Below are 21,910 nucleotides of genomic sequence, written 5' to 3'. Positions count from 1 at the left end.
GTGAGCTGAGATGGCGCCATTGCACTCCAGCCTGGGTGACAGAGTGAGATTCTGTCTCAAAAAACAAAAAACAAAAATCCTATCTCATAAGAAACAGTTAACAGCAATGAATACTCCCTCAGGTGAAACTAAACAGATGACCCATAAGCCACACAGTGGCAGCTGTCACATTCTGGGCCAAGGCACAGAGGTGAACAAGGTGCGATCCTGCTCTCACTGTTGCCCCAAGTAGCAGCTCAACAGCTGGCCTCGGCCAAGCAGGCATCTTTCAAGGTGTGCACCCACCACGGGCCGGGCACGGGGCCAGACACTTTGCGTGGATGCATCATCTAATCCATGTGACGACTCCTCAAGGGGGCTCTGTGAGCACCCCCTTTTTACAGCCAGGAAACTGAGGCACAGAAGGGAGGGACTGTTTGGCAGGAGCCAACAGAGGCGCATAGAGCAGCGTGATGAGCCCCGGGCTCCGGGGGCGGGCCCGCGAGCAGGCAGCCTCCACCCCATGGTGGACCTTCAGGCTCCTCCCTCTGCCCCGGCTGAGCCGGCAGTGAAGGGATTAGCGGGCTCCTTGCCGAACAGAGGCCGAGGCCGCCCGGGCGCAAAGATAGGCTGTTGGGACCATAAATCATCCCCAGGGTCTGTGCATTTATTCTGTGATGATATAATGAGCCACTCCTGTCCTAATTACAGCCACCAATCTCGCCTGCCTGGGAGGACCGAAGGGATCCCCGCAGCGATGGAAGCGGGATGCGCACAGATGCGAAAGGACTCAATGGTGTAACGCAGCAGGGAGCCTCTGCTTTCAGTCACTTGAGAAAGAGACGCTGAAGCAGACAGAGAGCCCCTCCGAGGTTCCGAGGTTCCGCAGACCCCTGCAGCCCAGAAAGGTGGACAGCTCGCGTGTCTTTGCGGACACGCTCGGCCTCCCCGTGTCCCCAGCCAGAGGGACGGCCAGCCCACAGAGCCAGTCCCAGGCACCCTGCTAGGCTGTGCTGATACTTCCTCCCAGAGATTTCCGGGCGAATGACCGGCTGGCATGCACCCACCCACCCTCTGCACCCAGGTGAGTGGTGCCAGATGCAGAGGAAACGGGAAGTGCTGTGGTGTTTCTGTTTTCAATTTTAATCAAAGTTTTGAAACATAAATGATTTATTTTCATTTTTTTTATTTAAAAAAAAAAAAAGCGTGGCAGAGAGCTTCTCTGCAGCAAGAGCCCCGGCAGGAAAGGGAAGAGAAGGGCGGCCTGCAGAAGTTCTCAGGGAGGCTTCGCCCCCTTGCCGAGAGCCCCCAAGCACCGTGGTGGTCTCTGGGCTGTTGAAATACCAGAGTGGGGTATGTGGATAAGGGACAGGGTGGCTAGGATATGGGCACAGGGTATTAGCACCCTCAGTGGGAGAAGGCCCACCCTTCCAAGCAGACTCAGCTCCTCTGGGCCTCACCCCACCCTTCAACCCCACCCCACAGAGTGAAACTCCTGGGACCAGCGGAGGCGTCAGGACCCAAGTACAGAGAAGGGGGAATTTTATGTAGTAAATGAGGACCCAAAGCCTCTCAGCCGCTATAGTGGTGACGTTCCCCAGTGTGGGGCTCCCTGAGATGGAAGACGCAGCCACTTAACATAACCCTCCCGTCGCCAACCCTCCTGGGGAATCAGGCTCAGGATCCATGGGTGTCACAGCTGCCGAGATGAGGCTCAGTCTGTCACAAGCCCGCCTTTGCCAAGCCCCAGGTCATCACAGAGCCCCAGCACCCACTATCTCCGGGGGACACCTGCCCTGGCCCCTCCTAGGCCTCCTGCTGCTCCCTACTCGTTCCTCCCAGGCCTGTCCCCACATGGCAGCCAATGGGATCCTTGCAAAGCATAAATCCCACATCACTGCCCTGCTCAAAACCCTCCCCACCCCAGGACCCGATCTCAACCCCTCACCCTGGCCCACGAGGCATCACCCCCAGAGCCAGGCGAGGCCAGGCTCTTCGCTTTGGCTCAGAGCCGCAACCTCAGGGGCAGGGCCAGCTGGCACAGGTGTGGCTTCCTGTCACTCCCTAGGGCAGGGTCTCCAGCTGACCTGCTCTCCAAGGTGTCTCCAGGGCCAGCTCACAGGAGATGCTCAGGAAATACCAACTGACTCGAGGAATGGACTTTCCTATCCAAACCCTCACTGCTGCGGGGAGAACTCACCGGGCCACCCCAGTGCTTCTTGTTCAGGCACTGAGAGGGCTGGGTGGGCACCACCATGCAGCCCCAGGGTCATCCTACCCCGAGGATTTGACCCTGGAACACACTGTGTTCCGTACAAGTATACAGGCTCAGGATTTGCTTAGAAAAATGTGAGCTCCAGGAATACCACAAACTACTCTTCTCACTTCAGGGCCCCTCAACAGCTGGTACATGTTCCCAGGTGGAGGTATTGAGAAGACCCCGCACACCCCTCCCAGGACTGAAGTGGGGACATTGGACCATGTGACATGGTACTGGCCCTCTTAGCACCTGCTTCTATGAGATTCCAGAATGAACTGGAGACAGGCCTGCCCACAGGGAGGTCAGATTCCAGAGCCTGCTGATGCCTGCTGAGCACCTGCTGAGTTCACACTGTGCCTGCTGAGCGCCTGCTAAATACACACGGTGTGTCAGCTGAGTGCCTGCTAAATACACACTGTGCACCTGCTAAGCGCCTGCAGAGCACACACGGTACGCCTGCTGAGTACCTGCTAAATACACATTATGCACCTGCTGAGCGCCTGCTAAATACACACTGTGCACCTGCTGAGTGCCCGCAGAGCACACACTGCGCCTACTGAGTACACAGTGTTCACTTGCTCAGCAACCAAATACACACTGTGCACCTGCTGAATACACACCGTGTGCCTGCTGAACACTGTACGCCTGCTGAGCACCTGTATACACATTGTGCACCTGTGGAATACACACTGTGCGCCTGCTAAGTGCCTGCTAAGTACACACTGCACTTGCTGAGCACCTGCTTAGTACACACTGTGCATGTGCTGAGAACCTGATGAGTACACACTGCGCATCTGCTGAGCACCTGCTGAGCACACACTGCACATCTGCTGAGCGCCCGGTGAGTATACACTGTGCACCTGCTGAGTACACACTGTGCACCTGCTGAGTGCCTGCTGAGTACACACTGTGCCTGCTGAGCGCCTGCTGAGTACACACTGTGCCTGCTGAGTGCCTGCTGAGTACACACTGTGCACCTGCTAAGCACTTGCTGAGTACACACTGTGTGTGTGCCTGCTGAGCGCCTGCTGAGTACAAACTGTGTGCCTGCTAAGCACCTGCTGAGTACACACTGTGCACCTGCTAAGGACTTGCTGAGTACACACTGTGCCTGCTGAGCGCCTGCTGGGTACACACTGTGCACCTGCTAAGCACTTGCTGAGTACACACTGTGCCTGCTGAGTGCCTGCTGAGTACACACTGTGCACCTACTAAGCACTTGCTGAGTATACACTGTGTGCCTGCTGAGTGCCTGCTGAGCGCCTGCTGAGTACATGCTGCGCCTGCTGAGCGCCTGCAGAACACAAACTGTGCACCTGCTGAGCACCTACCGTGTGCCTGCTGAGCACCTGCTGAGTACACACTGCAGAACACACCGTGCACCTGCTGAGCACCTGCAGAACACACACTGTAAGCCTGCTGAGCACCAGCTGAGTACATACCATTAGCCTGTTGAACACCAGCTGAGTACACACTGTGTGCCTGCTGAGCATCTACTGGGCACCTACTGAACATCTGCTAAATATTTCCTTGTGTGGGCACGAAGTGCCTCTTGCAGGCCTGCTGTGTCCCCATCAAGCACCTGTTGGATGCCTGCCAAATGCCTGCCCAGTGCCAACTGGGTACACCATGTGTCCACAGTAGCCACACCTCCAGCATCTTGGCAGCAGTGAGCACACAGTGAGTATCTATGCCAGGCCCCATTCCAGATACACCAGATGCCTTCACATTCACGTCTCACCATGATCCAATGAGGCAGAGACCACTGTGACCCCTACTGCACCATGCACCAAAGACAGCAGGGCCTCCCAGGTTGGGCCAAGAGCATTGGCTCATGCCTGTAATCCCAGCATTTTGGGAGGCCAAGGAGGGAGAATTACTTGAGGTCAGAAGTTGGAGACCAGCCTGGCCAACATGGTGAAACCCCATCTCTACCAAAAATGCAAAAATTAGCCAGGTATGGCGGTGCAAGCTTGTAATCCCAGCTATTCAGGAGGCTGAGGCAGGAGAATCGCTTGAACACGAGAGGCAGAGGTTGCTGAGCCGAGATCACACCACGGCACTCCAAAAAAACAGAGGCCTCCCAGGTCTAAGCTCGCCCAGAAGGAAGCGAGGTGGGGGCTGAGGCTGACTGTGTGGCCCTGGCTGGACACCGATGGGGCTGCTCCCCCCGGTGCCAAGTGCTTCTGAATCCCTCCGTGCAAGAACCCCAAGGAGGAGGCCCCGGCCACGCTTCGTTTCCAGTTGGCAAATAATAAACATTGGCTCTCGGGCATCCCTGGCCCTCGAGGCGCACGGCACTTCCTTATTTACACACCTGGACCCCCATCCAGCTGCTGGCACCACAGCCACACCCAGAAGAACAGGGCACCCACCTCCACCCAGGGGCCACGCAGGACCTGTTGGAGGTCAGAGACATACCCCAACCAGAAATAAAGTGGGGGTGTGTTCTATCCCATGAGCTCCAAGGTGAAGCAGGACTCTCCTACCCCCCAACCCTCCCCTGTGATTCTGGTTCCCACGCTGCAGCCTGGGACTCCCCCACCCGTCCTCCCAATAATCCCTGTCACCATCACCTCCTAAATGCCCCGAGTCTTCCTCCATGAGTGGCACACCTCCAGCTGCTCACCCTCCTCCCTACTGGAGGGGGCTCAGGGACACACAGGTGGGGCCATTCCCAGGCAGGCACCTTGGAGAGGTCCCCACTCCCCCAGTACATGCACTGGGACAAACACAAAGAATGTTTAGGTTGAGAAAAACCAGGGATGACCTCTATGCTTCTCAACAGATGAACATGAACTGAGGCTCAGCGTACAACAAGGTCCTCCGCATGGGCCTTGGAGTCAGACACAGGTTCAAGTCCCAGCTCCTCCTCCCACCGTCAGCCATGTGACCTCCTGTGCCTCAATTTCTCATCTGTGCCATGGGGGCAGGCAACAGGCCCTTTCTCATGAGTTACTGCAACAATCCACTGTGCACAAATACATGGATTCTAGCAAGGCCAGTTCCTGCCACTCCCTGGACCCCCACTGTCACGCACATTGCCAGCCCACTAGAACCTTCCATGGCTCCACATGGCAGGGCCTGGCTCCAGGCCCTCCACCCACTGTCGTACCCGCTCTGAGGGCCCCCTCCTCGGCACACAGGCTTCCAGCAGCCTGAACCGCCCTGCCCCACCCTGACCAGCCGGCCAACTCCCAGAACTCCGTGACACGGCAAAAACACGCAGGCTGCGGGGTTAGTCCAACCTGGGTCAGATGGCAGCCTCTCCACTCTAGCGCTCTATGACATTCGCTCTCCGGGCCTGTCTCCCACTCTGTAAACCCGGGAGGATGCCACCAGCTGCCCGGAGCAGTCATGTACTGCAGGATCCAGGTTTGCATCTCATGTAGCCAGTAGCCTCCACCCACCCCTCTGCACCTGCATGCTCCCGGCACACACAGGGCCTGACACCAGGGCTTCTGGACTGTGACACTGCTGACACTTAGGGCTGGATAATTCCCTGTGGTGGGGGCCGTCCTGTGTACTGTAGTGTTTTTGTTTGTTTGTTTGTCTTTGAGATGGAGTCTCACTCTGTCGCCCAGGCTGGAGCGCAGTGATGCGATCTCGGCTCACCGCAAGCTCTGCCTCCCGGGTTCACGCCATTCTCCTGCCTCACCCTCCCGAGTAGCTGGAACCACAGGCGCCCACCACCACGCCCAGCCAATTTTCCGTATTTTTAGTAGAGACGGGGTTTCACTGTGTTAGCCAGGATGGTCTGGATCTCCTGACCTCGTGATCTGCCTGTCTCAGCCTCCCAGAGTGCTGGGATTACAAGCGTGAGCCACCACACCCAGCCGTGTGTACTGTAGTGTTGACCAGTATCCTCAGTCTCTGCCCACTGGATGCCAGTAGCACCCCATTCCCCGTCGTGACAATCACAAATGTCCCCAAAAGTTGCCAAATGCCCCCGGGGGCAGAATCGGCCCCAAGTGAGCCCCCTACTCTGCACGGAATAACCTGTGGATTTTGATGTTTCCCTGACCCTGGGTTCAGGCCAGTCTCTCCCCAGGGCAGACCCCACTTGTGCTGTCCATATGGCATTTTACAGAGTCCCATTTAAAAAAAGAAATCCCCAGGCCGGGCGCAGTGGCTCACATCTGTAATCCCAGCACTTTGAGAGGCGAAGGCGGGCAGATCTCGAGACCAGGAGTTCGAGACCGGCCTGGCAAACATGGCGAAACCCCCATCTCCACCAAAAGTACAAAAATTAGCTGGGCACATTGGCTCATGCCTGTGATCCCAGCACTTTAGGAGGCTGAGGCGGGCAGATCACTTGATGTCAGGAGTTGGAGAGCAGCCTGGCCAACATGGTGAAACCTCATCTCTACTAAAAATACAAAAATTGGCTGGGCATGGTGGCGCGTGCCTATAGTCTCCGCTACTTGGGAGGCTGAGGCAGGAGAATCACTTGAACCCAGGAGGCAGAGGTTGCAGTGAGCCAAGATCTTATAGGAGCAAGACTCCCTCTCTCAAAAAAAAAAAAAAAAGAGGTCGCTGAAAGTGGGAGAACTGCCGCCAACCTCACTCTCCTTGCTAACCACCCCCAGCCCCTGCAGCTGATCTTCCTTAACACTTGAGGTCAGTGGGTTTCAAACTGTGTGGGAGTCCCAGAGGCCAGCCAATCCCTTCTGTGAAGGGCCAGATGCGCCTGGCGCAGTGACTGACACCTGTAATCCCAACACTCTGGGAGGCCAAGATGGGACAATTGCTTGAGCACAGGAGTTTGAGACCAGCCTGGACAACACAGGGAGAAGACCCTGTCTCTACAAAAAATAAAAAAATTAGCCGGGCATGGTGGCTAACACCTGTGGTCCCAGCTACTCAGGGGGCTGAGGTGGGAGGATCGCTAGAGCCCAGGAGGTCAAAGCCACAGTGGACAGCATGATCTCTGTTGCATGGGACTATGCTGATGTCCCACAAAAGCAGCCACAAAAAAGGAATAAATGGTTGTGCCCATGTTCTAATAAAATAAAGAGACGTAGCTTACAGAGCTCTGGATTAGTAAGTCATCAATTCAGTGGGTCCCAACTGGTACTTTTTATTTTTTTCTTCTTTCTTTCTTCTTCTTCTTTTTTTTTTTTTTTTTTGAGATGGAGTCTCTCTGTCGGCCAGGCTGGAGTGAAGTGGCGTGATCATAGTTCACTGCAGCCTCAAGCTCCTAGGCTCAAGAGAACCTCTCGCCTCAGCCTCCCAAGTAGCTGGGACCACAGGCATGAGCCACCATGCCAGCCTATTTTTTTTTTTTTTTCTGAGACGGAGTCTCGCTCTGTTACCCAGGCTGGGGAGTGCAGTGGTGCAATCTCAGCTCACTGCAACCTCCACCTTTCAGGTTCAAGCGATTCTCCTTCCTCAGCCTCCAGAATAGCTGGGGTTACAGGTGCCCGCCACCATGCCCAGCTAATTTTTGTATTTTAGTAGAGACAGGGTTTTACCATGTTGGCCAGGCTGGCTCGAACTCCTGACCTCAGGTGGTCCACCTGCCTTGGCCTCCCAAAGCGCTGGGATGACAGGTGTGAGCCACTGTGCCCACCCAGTCCAGGCTAATTTTCATATTAGAACAAAACAGAGTACATCAGTGTGCCTGCAAACAGTAAGAGTTAAGCGGGCCGGGCATGGTGGCTCACGCCTGTAATCCCAGCACTTTGGGAGGCCAAGGCGGGTGGATCACAAGATCAGATCAAGACCATCCTGGCGAACATGGTGAAACCCTGTCGCTACTAAAAATACAAAAAAAAGTAGCCGGGCATGGTGGTGGGCGCCTGTAGCCCCAGCCACTCAGGAGGCTGAGGCAGGAGAAGGGCGTGAACCCAGGAGGCGGAGCTTGCAGTGAGCTGAGATCACACCACTGCACTCTAGCCTGGGCGACAGAGAGAAACTGTTTCAAAAAAAAAAAAAAACAAAAGAGTTAAGCTCCTTGGTAAAACCTGTCTTGATTGCACATTTGGTGGTAGGTGCTGGCAAGCCATGAAAAATGAATTTTTTTTTTTTTTTAGACGGTGTCTCACTCTGTCACCCAGGCTGGAGTGCAGTGGCACAATCTCGGCTCACTGCAACCTCCAGCACCCTGGTTCAAGCAATTCTCTTGCCTCACCCTCCCAAGTAGCTGGGACTACAGGTGCACACCACCACACCTGGCTAATTTTTGTATTTTTAGTAAAGACAGAGTTTCACTATGTTGCCCAGGGTGGTCTCGATCTCTTGACCTCGTGATCTGCCCACCTCGGCCTCCCAAAATACTAGGATTACAGGTGTGAGCTACCATACCCGGCCAAAAAATGAATTTCTTTTTTTTTTTTTTTGAGACGGAGTCTCGCTCTGTCACCCAGGCTGGAGTACAGTGGCACGATCTTGGCTCACTGCAACCTCCACCTCCCAGGTTCAAGTGATTCTCCTGTCTCAGCCTCCCGAGTAGCTGGGACTACAGGCACGTGCCACCATGCCCGGCTAATTTTTTGTATTTTTAGTAGAGACAGGGTTTCACCATGTTAGCCAGGATAGTCTCTATCTCCTGACCTTGTGATCCGCCCGCCTCAGCCTCCCAAAGTGCTGGGATTACAGGCGTGAGCCACCGTGCCCGGCCCAGAAAAATGAATTTCTAACTGCAGAGCCACAAGTGCCATGCCTGTTCCTGAGCCAGGGACATCTGCTCCTCACCCAGCCCTGCAGCCCCTGGTTTCACACACGCTGAGGGTCCAGGAAGCCCTCCCAGATTCCCCAGAGCACGTGGACCTGGTCGCTGCACACCCTAACCACTTCTTCTTTTTTTTTTTTTTTTTGAGACAGAGTTTCACTCTTGTTGCCCAGGCTGGAGTGCAATGGCACGATCTCTGCTCACAGCAACCTCCACCTCCGAAGTTCAAGCAATTCTCCTGTCTCAGCCTCCTGAGTAGCTGGGATTACAGGTGCATGCCACCATGCCCAGCTAATTTTTGTATTTTTAGTAGAGACGGGGTTTCATCATATTGATGACGGTGAGGGAATTAATTTCTGTTTTTCATGCCCCTCACTTTGTGGTCATTTGTGACTTTAGCCAGTGGCAAGGAACCCCGGGCCTGAAAGAACCTGTAGCACCAGGTAACCTTGTGGACTTCACATCAGGACAGGGCTGCGGCCGCTTGCAGATGCATAAGTCCAGCCAGCTCCAGCTGGCTCCGCAGGTTTTGTGTGGGGTTACCACCGAGGCCCGGAGTGGACCCTTCATTCAGCCCTTTTTAGTAGCAGGGGCCCTTGCTCTACACTGGATGAGACAGAGGGAGACAGCAAGAGCAGGGCCTGGGGTGGAGGATCAGGACCACAGGGTCGGGGTTGGAGTGTAGGAGCTCAGTGTTCGGGATTGGATTGTGTCCTAAGAGTGGGGGTGGGGAAGACCGAGCGCGGTGGCTCACACCTGTAATCCCAGCACATTGGGAGGCCGAGGCAGGTGGATCATTTGAGGCCAGGAGTTCGAGATCGGCCTGGCCAATAGGATGAACCCCATCTCTACTGAAAATACAAAAATTACCCAGGCGTGGTGGCAGGAGCCTGTAATCCCAGTTACTCGGGAGGCTGAGGCAGGAGGATCGCTTGAACACGGGAGAAGGAGGTTGCAGTGAGCCGAGATCACGCCACTGCACTCCAACATGGGCGACAGAGTGAGACTCCATCTCAAAAAAAAAAAAAAAAAAAAAAGAGGCACCGGCAGGCCCATGCTTCCTCCAGAGGCTCTAGGGGAAGACCCTTCCTATCCCTTCCAGCTTCTGGGGGCTCTGGGCATTCCTTGACTTGTGACCACATCGCTCCAATCTCTGCCTCCATTGTCACATGGTCCTCTCCCCTGTGTCTCTGTGTCCTTTCTTGTCTTTTTTTTTTTTTTTTTTTTTTTTTTTTGGAGATAAGGGTCTCACTCTTTTACCCCAGCTGGAGTGCAATGGTACAATCATGGCTCACCACAGCCTTAACTCTTGGGCTCAAGTGATCCTCCCGCTTCACCCTCCCAAGTGGCTGGGACTACAGGTGCATACCACCACACCCGGCTAATTAAAAAAAAATTTTTTTCGTAGAGATGAGTTCTCACTTTGTGGCCCAGGCTGGTCTCAAACTCCTGGCTTCAAGTTATCGTCCCATCTCAGCCTCTCAAAATGTTGGGATTACAGGCGTGAGCCACTGTGCCTGGTCCCCCTCCATCTTTTCCTTTTTCTTTTTCTTTTTCTTTTTTTTTGAGACAGGATCTCACTCTGTCACCCAGGCTGGAGTGATCATAACTCACTGTAACCTCAAACTCCTGGGCTCAAACAATCCTCCTGCCTCGGCCTCTGAAAACTCTGGGATTAAAGGCATGCATCGCCACTCCCAGCCCACTCTTCTTTTTTTTTTTTTTTTTTTTGAGACAGAGTCTCACTCTGTCACCCATGCTCGAGCGCAGTGGCGTGATCTCGGCTCACTGCAAGCTCTGCCTCCCAGGTTCATGCCATTCTCCTGCCTCAGCCTCCCGAGTAGCTGGGACTACAGGCGCTCACCACCACGCCCAGCTAATTTTTTTGTATTTTTAGTAGAGACGGGGTTTCACCATGTTAGCCAGGATGGTCTCGATCTCCTGACCTCGTGATCTGCCCACCCCGGCCTCCCAAAGTGCTGGGATTATAGGAGTGAGCCACTGCGCCCAGCCATGGCCCACTCTTCATAAGGATACCAGTCACTGGATTTAGGGCCACCCCCCCAGGATGATCTCATCTCCAGATCCTTACCTTAATCACATCTACAGAAACCTTTTTTCCAACTAAGGTCCAATTCACGGGTTACAGGGCTAGAAGGTGAGCAGATGTTTTTTAGCGGCCACCACTCAGCCTGCTGCAGGGCATGCAGCTCACAACCTGGGGAGTACTGAGACAGCTTAGCTTTTTGGAGGGGCCTGGAGAGTGATGAGGATGAGGGCAGCTTGCCCCACCTTTTGTTCAGGGAGCAGCTCAGGGAGTCCTGCCTGTATACGGAGGCTGCGGATGGCAGCAGACAGCTGAAGCAGCCGGCACAGAAACAAATAGCGCCAAAGCCAGGACTGGGGGGCGGGCTCCACACTCAGCTAACCTGAGCCACCACTGCGCTGTGCCTGCAGCCCAGGGGCCCGTTTTACTCCAGCTTCACAGTAGGTAACAGCAGGAGAGTGCCCTCCTTCAGCCCTGACCATGCCACCGTGACTGTCTTGCCTGGGTACTTTTTCTGGCCCAGGTGTTGCTGTCTGAGGTCGTCAATGATCAGTCATACGAGGAATCCCCAATGTCCTGAACCCCTGGCAAGCAGACGACACTCCCCCCTTCCCTTCCCCTCACCCCCAACATCCAATCCTCCAGCACGTCTGGGTGGCTCTGCTGCAGAAATGTCACCAAATCCACCCGCTCTGTCACCCCCTTGCTCCAGCCATCATTCCCCCTGATCTGGACACCTGCAGCGGCTGCTCACACCACACCCATCCCACTCACAGCCACAGCTATCCTCCTGAGACACACGACATCCTCAAATGGATAAATGGAGAGTTACCAGAGGACCCGGCAACTCTACTCCCCAGCACATGCTCTGAGAAATGAAGATATACATCCACCCAAAAACGTGGACAAAGATGCCAACAGCAGCGTGATTCACGACAGCCAAAGGTGGAAACAACCCGTGTTCATGGCCAGATGAATGGACAAAACGGGGTAGACCCACACCATGGAATATGACATGAACTATTACTGAGCCATGCCGGTGACGGTGCACCACACTGGGAATAAACTTAATGCCACTGAATTTTATACTTAAAAAACGTCGAAATGGTAAGTGTTATGTTACATATATATATATATATATAGCCATCAATTTTTTTTTTTTTGAGATGGAGTCTCACTCTGTCGCCCAGGCTGGAGTGCAGTGGCGTAATCTGGGCTCACTGCAACCTCTGCCTCCCGGGATCAAGCAATTCTCCGCCTCAGCCTCCCAAGTAGCTGGGATTACAGGCGTGTGCCACCACATCCAGCTAATTTTTGTATTTTTAGTAGAGATGGGGTTTCACCATGTTGGCCAGGCTGGTCTCGAACTCCCAACCTCAGGTGATCCGCCCACCTCCTTGGCCTCCCAAAGTGCCGGGGTTACAGGCATGAGCCACTGCGTCTGTCCATGCCACCAATTTTAAGAAATAAATGGAGGCCAGGCACAGTGGTTCACGCCTGTAATCTCAGCATTTTGGGAGGCTGAGGCGGGCGGATCACCTGAGGTCAGGAGTTCAAGACCAGCCTGGCCAACATGGAGAAACCCCATCTCTACTAAAAATACAAAACTTAGCAGGGTGTGGTGGCAGGCGCCTGTAATCCCAGCTACTCAGGAGGCTGAGGCAGGAGAATCGCTTGAACTCGGGAGGCAGAGGTTGCAGTGAGCCATGACTGTGCTACTACACTCCAGCCTGGGAGACAGAGCAAGACTCTGTCTCAAAAAAAAAAAAAAAAAAAGAAAGAAAAAGAAAGAAAGAAATGAAGCACTGATCCAAGTTAGAGGCTTGAAGTCACTATGCTAAGTAAAACAAGGCAGACACAAAAGGCTTCGTGGTGCAGGATTCGCCTCACTGTGTAGGATTCTATTGATATGAAATGTCCAGAACAGGCAAATCCATAGAGACAGAAACCAGATTAGTTGACCAGGTGTGGTGGCTCACACCTGCAATCGCAGCACTTTGGGAGGCCAAGGCGGGTGAATCACTTGAGGTCAGGAGTTCGAGACCAGCCTGCCCAACACGGCAAAACCCTGTCTCTACTCAAAAATACAAAAATTAGCCGGGTGTGGTGGCACCTGCCTGTAATCCCAGCTACTCAGGAGGCTGAGGCAGGAGAATCACTGGAACCCGGGAGGCAGAGGTTGTAGTGAGCTGAGATTGTGCCACTGCACTCCAGACTGGGTGACAGAGCTGAGACTCTGTCTCCAAAAAAAAAGAAAGCAAGCAAGCAAAGCAGATTTGTGGCTGCCAGGGGCTGGGCAAGGGGGAGTGGGAAGTAACTGTTGATGGGGACAGGGTCTCTTTCTGGGGGTACGAAATGTTCTCAAGTTGACTGGTGTTGGCTGTGCAAATGTGAATATACTAAAAGCCACTGAGTGGCGGAATGCCATGGAAATGACATCTCAATAAAGCTGTTACAAAAACAAGCGGGGCCAGGCGCCGTGGCTCACACCTGTAATCCCAGCATTCCAGGAGGCCAAGGTGGGCGGATCACCTGAGGTCGGGAGTTCAAGACCAGCCTGACCAACATGGAGAAACCCCATCTCTACTAAAAATACAAAATTACTCAGGCGTGGTGGTGCATGCCTGTAATTCCAGCTACTTGGGAGGCTGAGGCAGAAGAATCGCTTGAACCCAGAAGGCAGAGGTTGCAGTGAGTCAAGATCGCACCACCACACTCCAGCCTGGGCGACGGGGGGGCTCCTTCTCCAAAAAAACAAAAACAAAAACAAACAAACAAACAAACAAAACAAGCAGGGAGGCTTCCCAGACCCCTCCCTCAGGGGAGATCCAAGCTCTTGCAGCCTCACCTGCCCTCCTCCCTGCTTTCCACCCATTCTCAAACTCGCCAAGTCGTTCCCACCACAAGGCTCTGACTGTGCCTGTCCCCGATCTGAAGTGCTCTTCCCTGCTCTCTGGGGATGCTGTGTCACCCCTGTCCCAGCCACTCCTAGCACGTGGCTGAGCCACTTCTCTCCCAGCATGTGCCACCTTCTGAGGGCGTCTGCTTCATTCGGATGCATTGATGCTCTCCTGTCCCCCCTAAAACTATGCTGGCTCCCCAAGAACACAGCCCCGTATGCCCTGTACACTGCAGGAGCCCCAGCACCCCAGTCTCTTGAGACATGCCAGACAATGAAAATTGTCATTTGACGGAATGAACCCGCTGCCCCAACTTTACAAGTCAGGATTCTACGGCCCAGAGGGGTTGAGAAACCCACCCAGTGTCACAGAGCAGAGCGCCATAGACAGCCTGCCTGTCACGCTGACCCAAGCCTAAGAGTGGGAGGGAACGCCCACACACCCACCCCTCCGCCCCGAGACCTGCAAACAGTCTCCCGACTTTACGCCCTGTCCCCCAACCCTTCAGTGCTTGTGCCCTGGTGAGGTCCCTGTCTTCTAGCCAAACATCTGCTGACTGGCCTTCCACGGCAGCAAGACACCTCAGGTGCCATCACCACCGGCAACTGTGAACAGACACGCATGAGTGACATGCTGTCCTTTGGAATTCAAAGGAGAGGAGCAGGTGCCGACCGGACCATGCCTCACCTGGCTGCAGGTGTGGCCAAACTCCTGCTGTCTACAGTATGGGAGGCAGCGCGCCATGGCTGCAGGAGGGAAGCCCACATCATATAGGTTCATTCACCTGCTCCAGGCACGGCGGACATGCCACTTGGACTGTGCAGTGGCCAGTCAAGCTGGGAATAAGCTTGCCCACCCTGGTCGCAGCCTGCCAGAGACGGCACAGCCATATAGGTGGGAGCAAAGGATGGAACTCTACCTGACCAGGTGCAAAGCTCACACCCTGGCCCACCTCACTGTTACACCTCTAATCAAAAGTTTCTCAGCCTTGGCTGGGCACAGTGGCTCACGCCTGTAATCCCAGCAATTTGGGAGGCCGAGGTGGCCGGATCACCTGAGGTCAGGAGTTCGAGACCAGCCTGGCCAACACGGTCTCTACTACAAACCCCATCTCTGCTACAAATACAAAAATTAGCCAGGCATGGTGGCAGATGCCTGTAATCCCAGCTACTCGGGAGGCTGAGGAAGGAGAATCACTTGAACTCGGGAGGCAGAGGTTGCAGTGAGCCGAGATTGCGCCACTGCACTCCAGCCTGGGCAACAGAGCAAGAGTCTATCTCAAAAAAAAAAAAAAAAAAAGTTTCTCAGTCTTGGCACTGCCGACATCTGGGGCCAGATTATTCCACACGATGGGGCCATCCTGTGCACTACATGTAGGGGGTTGGGCAGCATCCCAGCCTCCACCCACCAGATGCTAGAAGCACCCCCTAATCATGATGACCCAAAATGTCTCCAGACATCACCAAGTGTCCCCTGGGGGGCAGAATCACCCCCTGCCCCAGAAAGAGAACAATGCTTTGTGTCTAAAAATCTAGTGTGAACTCACCTCTGCCCAGAGCCCATGCTCCCCTGACCCCAGGTGATGAGGAAGATGGGAAATGGTTTCCAGGGCTGAAAGAACTGCCACCTGCATATCTTCAGAATCTTGTTTTTGTTTTTGTTTTGAGATGGAGTCTCACTCTGTTGCTAAGGCTGGAGTACAGTGACACAATCTCAGCTCACTGCAACCTCCACTTCCCAGGTTCAAGCGATTCTTCTGTCTAAGCCTCCCGAGTAGCTGGGATTACAGGCATGTGCCACCACACCCGACTAATTTTTGTATTTTTAGTAGAGATGGGTTTCACCATGTTGGCCAGGCTGGTCTCGAACTCCTGACCTCAGGTCATCCACTCACCTTGGCCTCCCAAAGTGCTGGGATTACAAGTGTGAGCCACTGCACTTGGCCTCAGAATTTTTCTAAATTCATTGACTGATGAATGGATAAACAAATACAATATATCCATACAACAGAATATTACTTGACCCTAAAAAGGAACGAAGCACTGATCCATGATACTACAGAGATGAACCTCGAAAACATGATGCTGAGTGAAAGATGCCAGTCACAAAAGGCCACGTGTTGTGTGATTCCATTTATATAAAATGCCCAGAATAGGAAAACCCACAGAGACAGAAGACAGCTTAGTGCTTGGCAGGGGCTAGGGGAGGGGGAATGGGGAGTGACTGTTAATGGGGACGGGGTTTCTTTCTGGGTGGATAAAAAGTGTTCTGGAATTACAAAATAGGGGTGGTTGCACAACTCTGTGAATATACTAAAAACCACCAAACTGTACACTTTAAACAAGTAAATTGTATGATGTGTGAATCATATCTCAATAAAGCTATTATTTTAAAGAGATGTTTTCAACAACAATAATCTATTTCCAATCCCACGCAGAAACTGGACTTCTAATCAGAATGACACCCATGAACCTACCGTGACCCCTTTCTTCCGGTCACACTGCAAACATTTGACAACAACTGCACGCCAGCACACACCATGTGCTGGAGACAAAAAGAAGTGGCCACTCCTGCCTCAGAAGCCCTGATATGTGGGGGACACTCACGTGGAAGGATGCTCAAGTTGCACACTTTCTTCTTATTTTCTTTTTTTGAAATGGAGTTTCACTCCTGTCACCCAGGCTGGAGTACAGTAACATGATCTCGGCTCACTGCAACCTCCACCTCCCAGGTTCAAGTGATTCTCCCACCTCAACCTCCCCAGTAGCTGGGATTACAGGTACCTACCACCACGTCCAGCTAATTTTTATATTTTTAGTACAGACAGGGTTTCACCACGTTGGCCAGGCTGGTCTCGAACTCCTGACCTCAGGTGATCCACTGCCTCAGCCTTCCAAAGTGCTGGGATTACAGGCATGAGCCACCACACCTGGCCATTTTCTTATTTTTTTTTCATTCATTCATTCACCAGCCATCTCTTTCTGTACATCCTGAGCAAGAATGTAGCTGCTTGGAGCTGGGAGGACAGATGTGGCACACTCACCGAGCATGCCTAAAGCAGTACCTGGGTGACAGTGAGCTCCCAATCATTACCAACACAGAAATGAAGACACAAATCCTAGTCTATAAGGTCACAATCTCTCAGAGAAACAAACAACTAGTTACAAAGTAACACAGACTGAAAGTGCTACCTAAGGAATCAGAGACTGAGGTTAAGTCCACCTGAGCCAGTCACATCAGTGGCTGAATCTGGAAACCAGGGATATGAGCATCTGCAAAGCCCACCCAAACCCTCCCCAAGGCCCCAGGATGCAGGAGAGAGGTCTCACCACACTGCAAGAACAAAGTGGAGATTCAGCATCACCTTTGCAAAGTGTGCTCACCACCCTGACCCAAGAGGAAGGTCTTGCTAGGATGCCTGACAAGGGAAGAAACTGAGGCCTGAGGAACTCGGGTGCCTTGCCGTGCTCAGACACCAGCCCCAATCAAGCCCCTGCTCCTGGCCCACAGCAACTTCCCATGTGAGATTTGCGGGGTATCTGCTCTGCCAGCCAGGAGCCTGGCAGAACCTGGCCTGCCCCTGCACACCAAATGCGCCCAGCCACCTGAGGCAGACCTGGCCCTCCACCCTGGTCCTGAGAGGGCAGGGGCTGTGGTCAGCATCCCCTGTTCCACTGGGAGGAACATCACCTGGCCCCCACCATATGGGCTACATGGAGATGGGGCAGCTGTCTCAACTCCAAGTTCCAGGACTGAGCACAATCTGCCTTCTTGGCCCCCCTCTGGACCCCCTGGGGGACAGGATCTGACCATTCCCTCAGCTGTCCAAGAGGGAGAGATCCCTGTCCCACCTCAGCTCTGCAAGTGGGGACATCTGTTCCTCCCCCAACACCCAGGGAGTAAAGGCACAGGTAACCATGACGTAGAGACACCGGTCCCCCTCAGGTAGCAAGAATGGGAGGGCATCTGTCCCTCCCAGGTAGCAAGGATGCGGGGGCACTTGCACCCTCACCCCCAGCTACCAATGGTGCTTGCAAGCAGCACCCAGCTCATACACCTGTGTCATCCTGCCCCCCCAGGTAGCAATGATGCGGGGGCACCTGTCCCTTCCAGGTAGTAATAATGTGGGGCACCTGTCCCCCTCGGGTAACAATGATGTAGGGACACCTGTCCCCTGTCAGGTAACGACGAGGTACTAGCACCTGTTCCCTCCTAGTAGTAATGATATAGAGGCCCCTGTCTCCTCCGGGGAGCAGTGATGCGGGGCACCTGTACCCCATCAGGTATGGATTTTGTGGGGTCACCTGTCCCGCCCACGACGCCCGGGGCGTGGGGACACCTGTCCCCCTCGGGCCGTGCCAAGCCCCGCCCCCGCCGCGCGCGCCCCGCCCCCGCCGCGCCCCCCCCCCACCCCGCCCCGTGCACGCGCCGGACACGCGCCCCCTCCCTCCCTCCGCCGGCCCTGAAGGGTCGGCGCGGGCAGCCCCCTTACCCGCGCGGCCCGCGTCAGGCTCAGGTCCTTCATGACCTCCTCGAAGGCCGCCGTCTCCTCCGCCTGCTTCTGATTGTGCAGCGCGATCTTCTCGCTGAATTTCCGCGGATTGTTCGAAGTCGCCATCTTCTCGCCGCCACCTCCTCCTCCTCCTACTCCTCCTCCTCCACCTCCTCGCCCCCCCACTCGCCCGTGCCACTGCGCAAGCGCTGGCTGGGCCCACGGGCGGCGAGCAGTGCGCAGGCGCGCCGGCGGTCGTGAGCGCGGCGCAGGCGCACAGGAGCGGCGCGCGGCGCGGGGGCGAAGGCGCATGCGCGCGCCCCGGCGCGCGCTCGGGGCCCGCGGGAAGGGCAGTGGAGCGCGAGTGGAAATTTCAGCGCCGGCGCAGTGATCCGCCTCCTGGCCCGCTGGACAGCGGCCTCTGGGCTGTTGGACAAGGACCGCGGATCGGCTGGGGCACTGGAGCCCCCAAGAGGGAGACGGCCTGACCCAGATCCTCCCAATTCACAAGGGTGGGGCCAGGCACCCCGCCCCGCAAGGATTGGTGGCACCCCAAGTTGAACCTGGATTTGGAGCTCTAAGAGCTCTGAAAACAGACTAGGGCGTTGGTCACTCATGCATTCATTCATTCAAGGAATATTTACTGAGCACCTACTATGTGCCAGGCAAACTGGAGTACAGGCGTGAACAAGCAGAGGTGATCCCTGCCCTTATGGAGTGTACAGTCAGAGAGGGGGCAGACATAGCACACAAATAACCAAGAACTTTTCAGATGGAGGTAAATGTGATGCGGTAAATAAGACCAGTGGCCAGCCACAGAACATTAGGGAGGGAGGCTCCTGCAGCCACCACAGACAGGGAGGCGGAAAGTTATCTTAGCTAAGACCTGAGCCCTGCAATCGGCTCTCTCAGTCCATAAACCTAGCTGTTGCCCTTAACTTCTTTTTTTTTTTTTTTTTTCCTTGAGACCGAGTTTTGCCCTTGTCGCCCAGACTGGAATGCAGTGGTGCGATCTCGGCTCACTGCAACCTCCTCCTCCCAGGTTCAAGCCATTCTCCTGCCTCAGCCTCTCCAGTAGCTAGGATTACAGGCAGGCGCCACCACGCCCAGCTAATTTTTTTATTTTCAGTAGAGACTAAAGACCATGTTGGCCAGGCTGGTCTTGAACTCCTGACCGCAGGTGATCCACCCGCCTCGCCCTCCCTAAGTGCTGGGATTACAGGCGTGAGCCACCATGTCCAGCCGACGACTGTTTTTTCCCATTCCCTTGCAATGGGCATATTGCTATTCTCTGGATACCTGAGCCCAAAGAACTGGAGTTACAGAGCTTCAGCCTTCCCTCTGCATACTTCTCCAGTCCAGTCTTGTTCAAGGATCTCTATTTTGCAACAAGGTGCTAACAGAAGGGTCCAGAAATCCCATCAAGACTCAGCAGTGAAGGAAGGAGCAGAGACTCCCCCGATGGCAGAGTGGTAAGCCAGGGAAGCAGGAGGGACTCTAACCCTCCCTCCCTCAAGATAGGGACCCCCAACCACCAATATTGAAAGTTTATATTCAGGAGGCTGCAGGGATTTCAGAGCATGGGCTGGGTGGAAGCTAGGAAGGTCAGCTGGGGGAATTGATGATGGCTCTAATGGCACAACAAGCACACATTTTATTGGACTGAGGATGGCTGGAGGGGATGCTGACATCTTCCAAACATGCTTTGATTCATGCTTTACAACAGGTAATAAAATGCTCATGTTAAATATATATATATGTATATATATATATATATATATCGATTTTCATTTAGAATGCCTTGGATATTGCCACTGCCCTACTTTATCTTTGTTTTGAGACAGAGTCTCACTCTGTCGCCCAGGCTAGAGTGCAGTGGCGCGACCTTGGCTCACTGCAATCTCCGCCTCTCAGGTTCAAGCGATTCTCCTACCTCAGCCTCCCAAGTAGCTGGGATTACAGGCATGCACCATGATGCTCAGCTAATTTTTATGGGATTTTTTTTTTTTTTTTTTGAGACGGAGTCTCTGTTTCCCAGGCTGGAGTGCAGTGGCACAGACTCAGCTCACTGCAACCTCTGCCTCTGGTGTTTAAGTGATTCTCCTGCCTCAGCCTCCCAAGTAGCTGGAATTACAGGAACCCACCACCACACCCGGCTACTTTTTGTATTTTTAGTAGGGACAGGGTTTCACCATGTTGGCCAGGCTGGTCTTGAACATCTGACCTCAGGTGATCTGCCCGCCTCAGCCTCCCAAAGTGCTGGGATTACAGACATGAGCCACCGCACCCGGCCATCTTCCTTCTTGATATGATTTTGCGCACTTTGGTAAGCTCCTATACTTTTTGCCTAACAAGCATATTCCTTCTCTCAACCCCACCCACTCCCTCAACTTTTTAGTGTCAACAACCCTTATTTGGGGAACACTGGTTCTGACTTTCAGTCTGTGAGATGTGAATGGCTGGTCTCACCACTGTCCCACCACACAAACACCCCTCCCTAAGGTGGAAGTCTTGGCCAATCAGCATAGCCCATTGTGCTGGCCATCAAGATTGGTTCAGGCCAGGCTGGGTGTTGTGGCTCATGCCTGTAATCCCAGAACTTGGGAGGCCGAGGCAGGAGGATCATTTGAGCCCAGGAGCTTGAGACCAGCCTGGGCAACATAGCGAGATTTAATCTCCACTAAAAATAAAAAAATTACCTGGGCGTGGTGGTGCCTGCTTATAATCCCAGCTACTCAGGAGGCTGAGACAGGAGGATTGCTTGAGCCTGGGAGATGGAGGCTGCAGTGAGCTATGATAATGCACTGCACTCCAGCCTGGGTGACAGAGCAAGACCCTGTCTCAAACAAACAAACAAACAAACAAACAAAAAACAGGCTGGGCGCTGGGTCATGACTGTAATCCCTACACTTTTGGAGGCAGAGGCGGGCAGATCACCTGAGGTCAGGAGTTTGAGACCAGACTGGCCAACATGGTGAAACCCCATCTCGACTAAAAATACAAAAAAAGTTAGCCAGACGCGGTGGCACACGCCTGTAATTCCAGCTACTGGGGAGGCTGAGGCAGGAAAATCACTTGAACCCAGGAGGTGGAGGTTGCAGTGAGCCAAGATAGCGCCACTTCACTCTAGCCTGGGCAACAGAGGGAGACTTTGTCTCAAAAAAAAACAAAAGATTAGTTCAGCTGGGCCAAAAGAGTGGACCCACACAGAGGAAAACAGAACCAGGCCTGGCACGGTGGCTCACAACTGTAATCCCAGCACTTTGGGAGGCCAAGGTGGGTGGATCACTTGAGGTCAGGAGCTTGAGACCAGCCTGACCAACATAGGGAAACCCCATCTCTACTAAAAATACAAAATTAGCTGGGCATGGTGGCACATGCCTCTAATCCCAGCTACTTGGGAGGCTGAGGCAGGAGAACAGCTTGAATCCAGGAGGCAGAGGTTGCAGTGAGCCGAGATCACATTACTGTACTCCAGCCTGAGCTTCTGGATCCAGCCATTCCTGAAGCTAGACTCACCTGCCTTTTAAGTTATGTAGGCCAAAAATTTATTCCCTTT

The 21,910-nt window shown here is 53.9% G+C and overlaps 1 protein-coding gene across 6 annotated transcripts in view; it reads right to left on the bottom strand.

Annotated features, from left to right (window-relative positions):
- The window catches only part of CRTC1 (CREB regulated transcription coactivator 1), a 99,348-nt gene extending 80,791 nt beyond the window's left edge, over positions 1–18,557 (bottom strand). For 2 of the 6 annotated variants that reach the window (XM_024351531.3, XM_054673527.2), the window contains exon 1: positions 18,352–18,546. In XM_024351531.3, the coding sequence (XP_024207299.1) occupies positions 18,352–18,477 (126 nt within the window). In that variant the 5' untranslated portion in view covers positions 18,478–18,546. Of the gene's footprint in view, positions 1–18,351 lie in introns of all 6 variants that reach the window. The other 4 variants (XM_024351529.3, XM_024351530.3, XM_024351528.2 and 1 more) reach the window with 3 other exon arrangements.
- Positions 18,558–21,910: the final 3,353 nt, after the last annotated feature.

This window comes from Pan troglodytes, chromosome 20 (assembly GCF_028858775.2).
Source record: "Pan troglodytes isolate AG18354 chromosome 20, NHGRI_mPanTro3-v2.0_pri, whole genome shotgun sequence".
NCBI lineage: Eukaryota > Metazoa > Chordata > Mammalia > Primates > Hominidae > Pan > Pan troglodytes.
The sequence above is the reverse complement of the archived record's forward strand: the minus strand, read 5'-3'. Positions and strand labels throughout refer to the sequence as shown.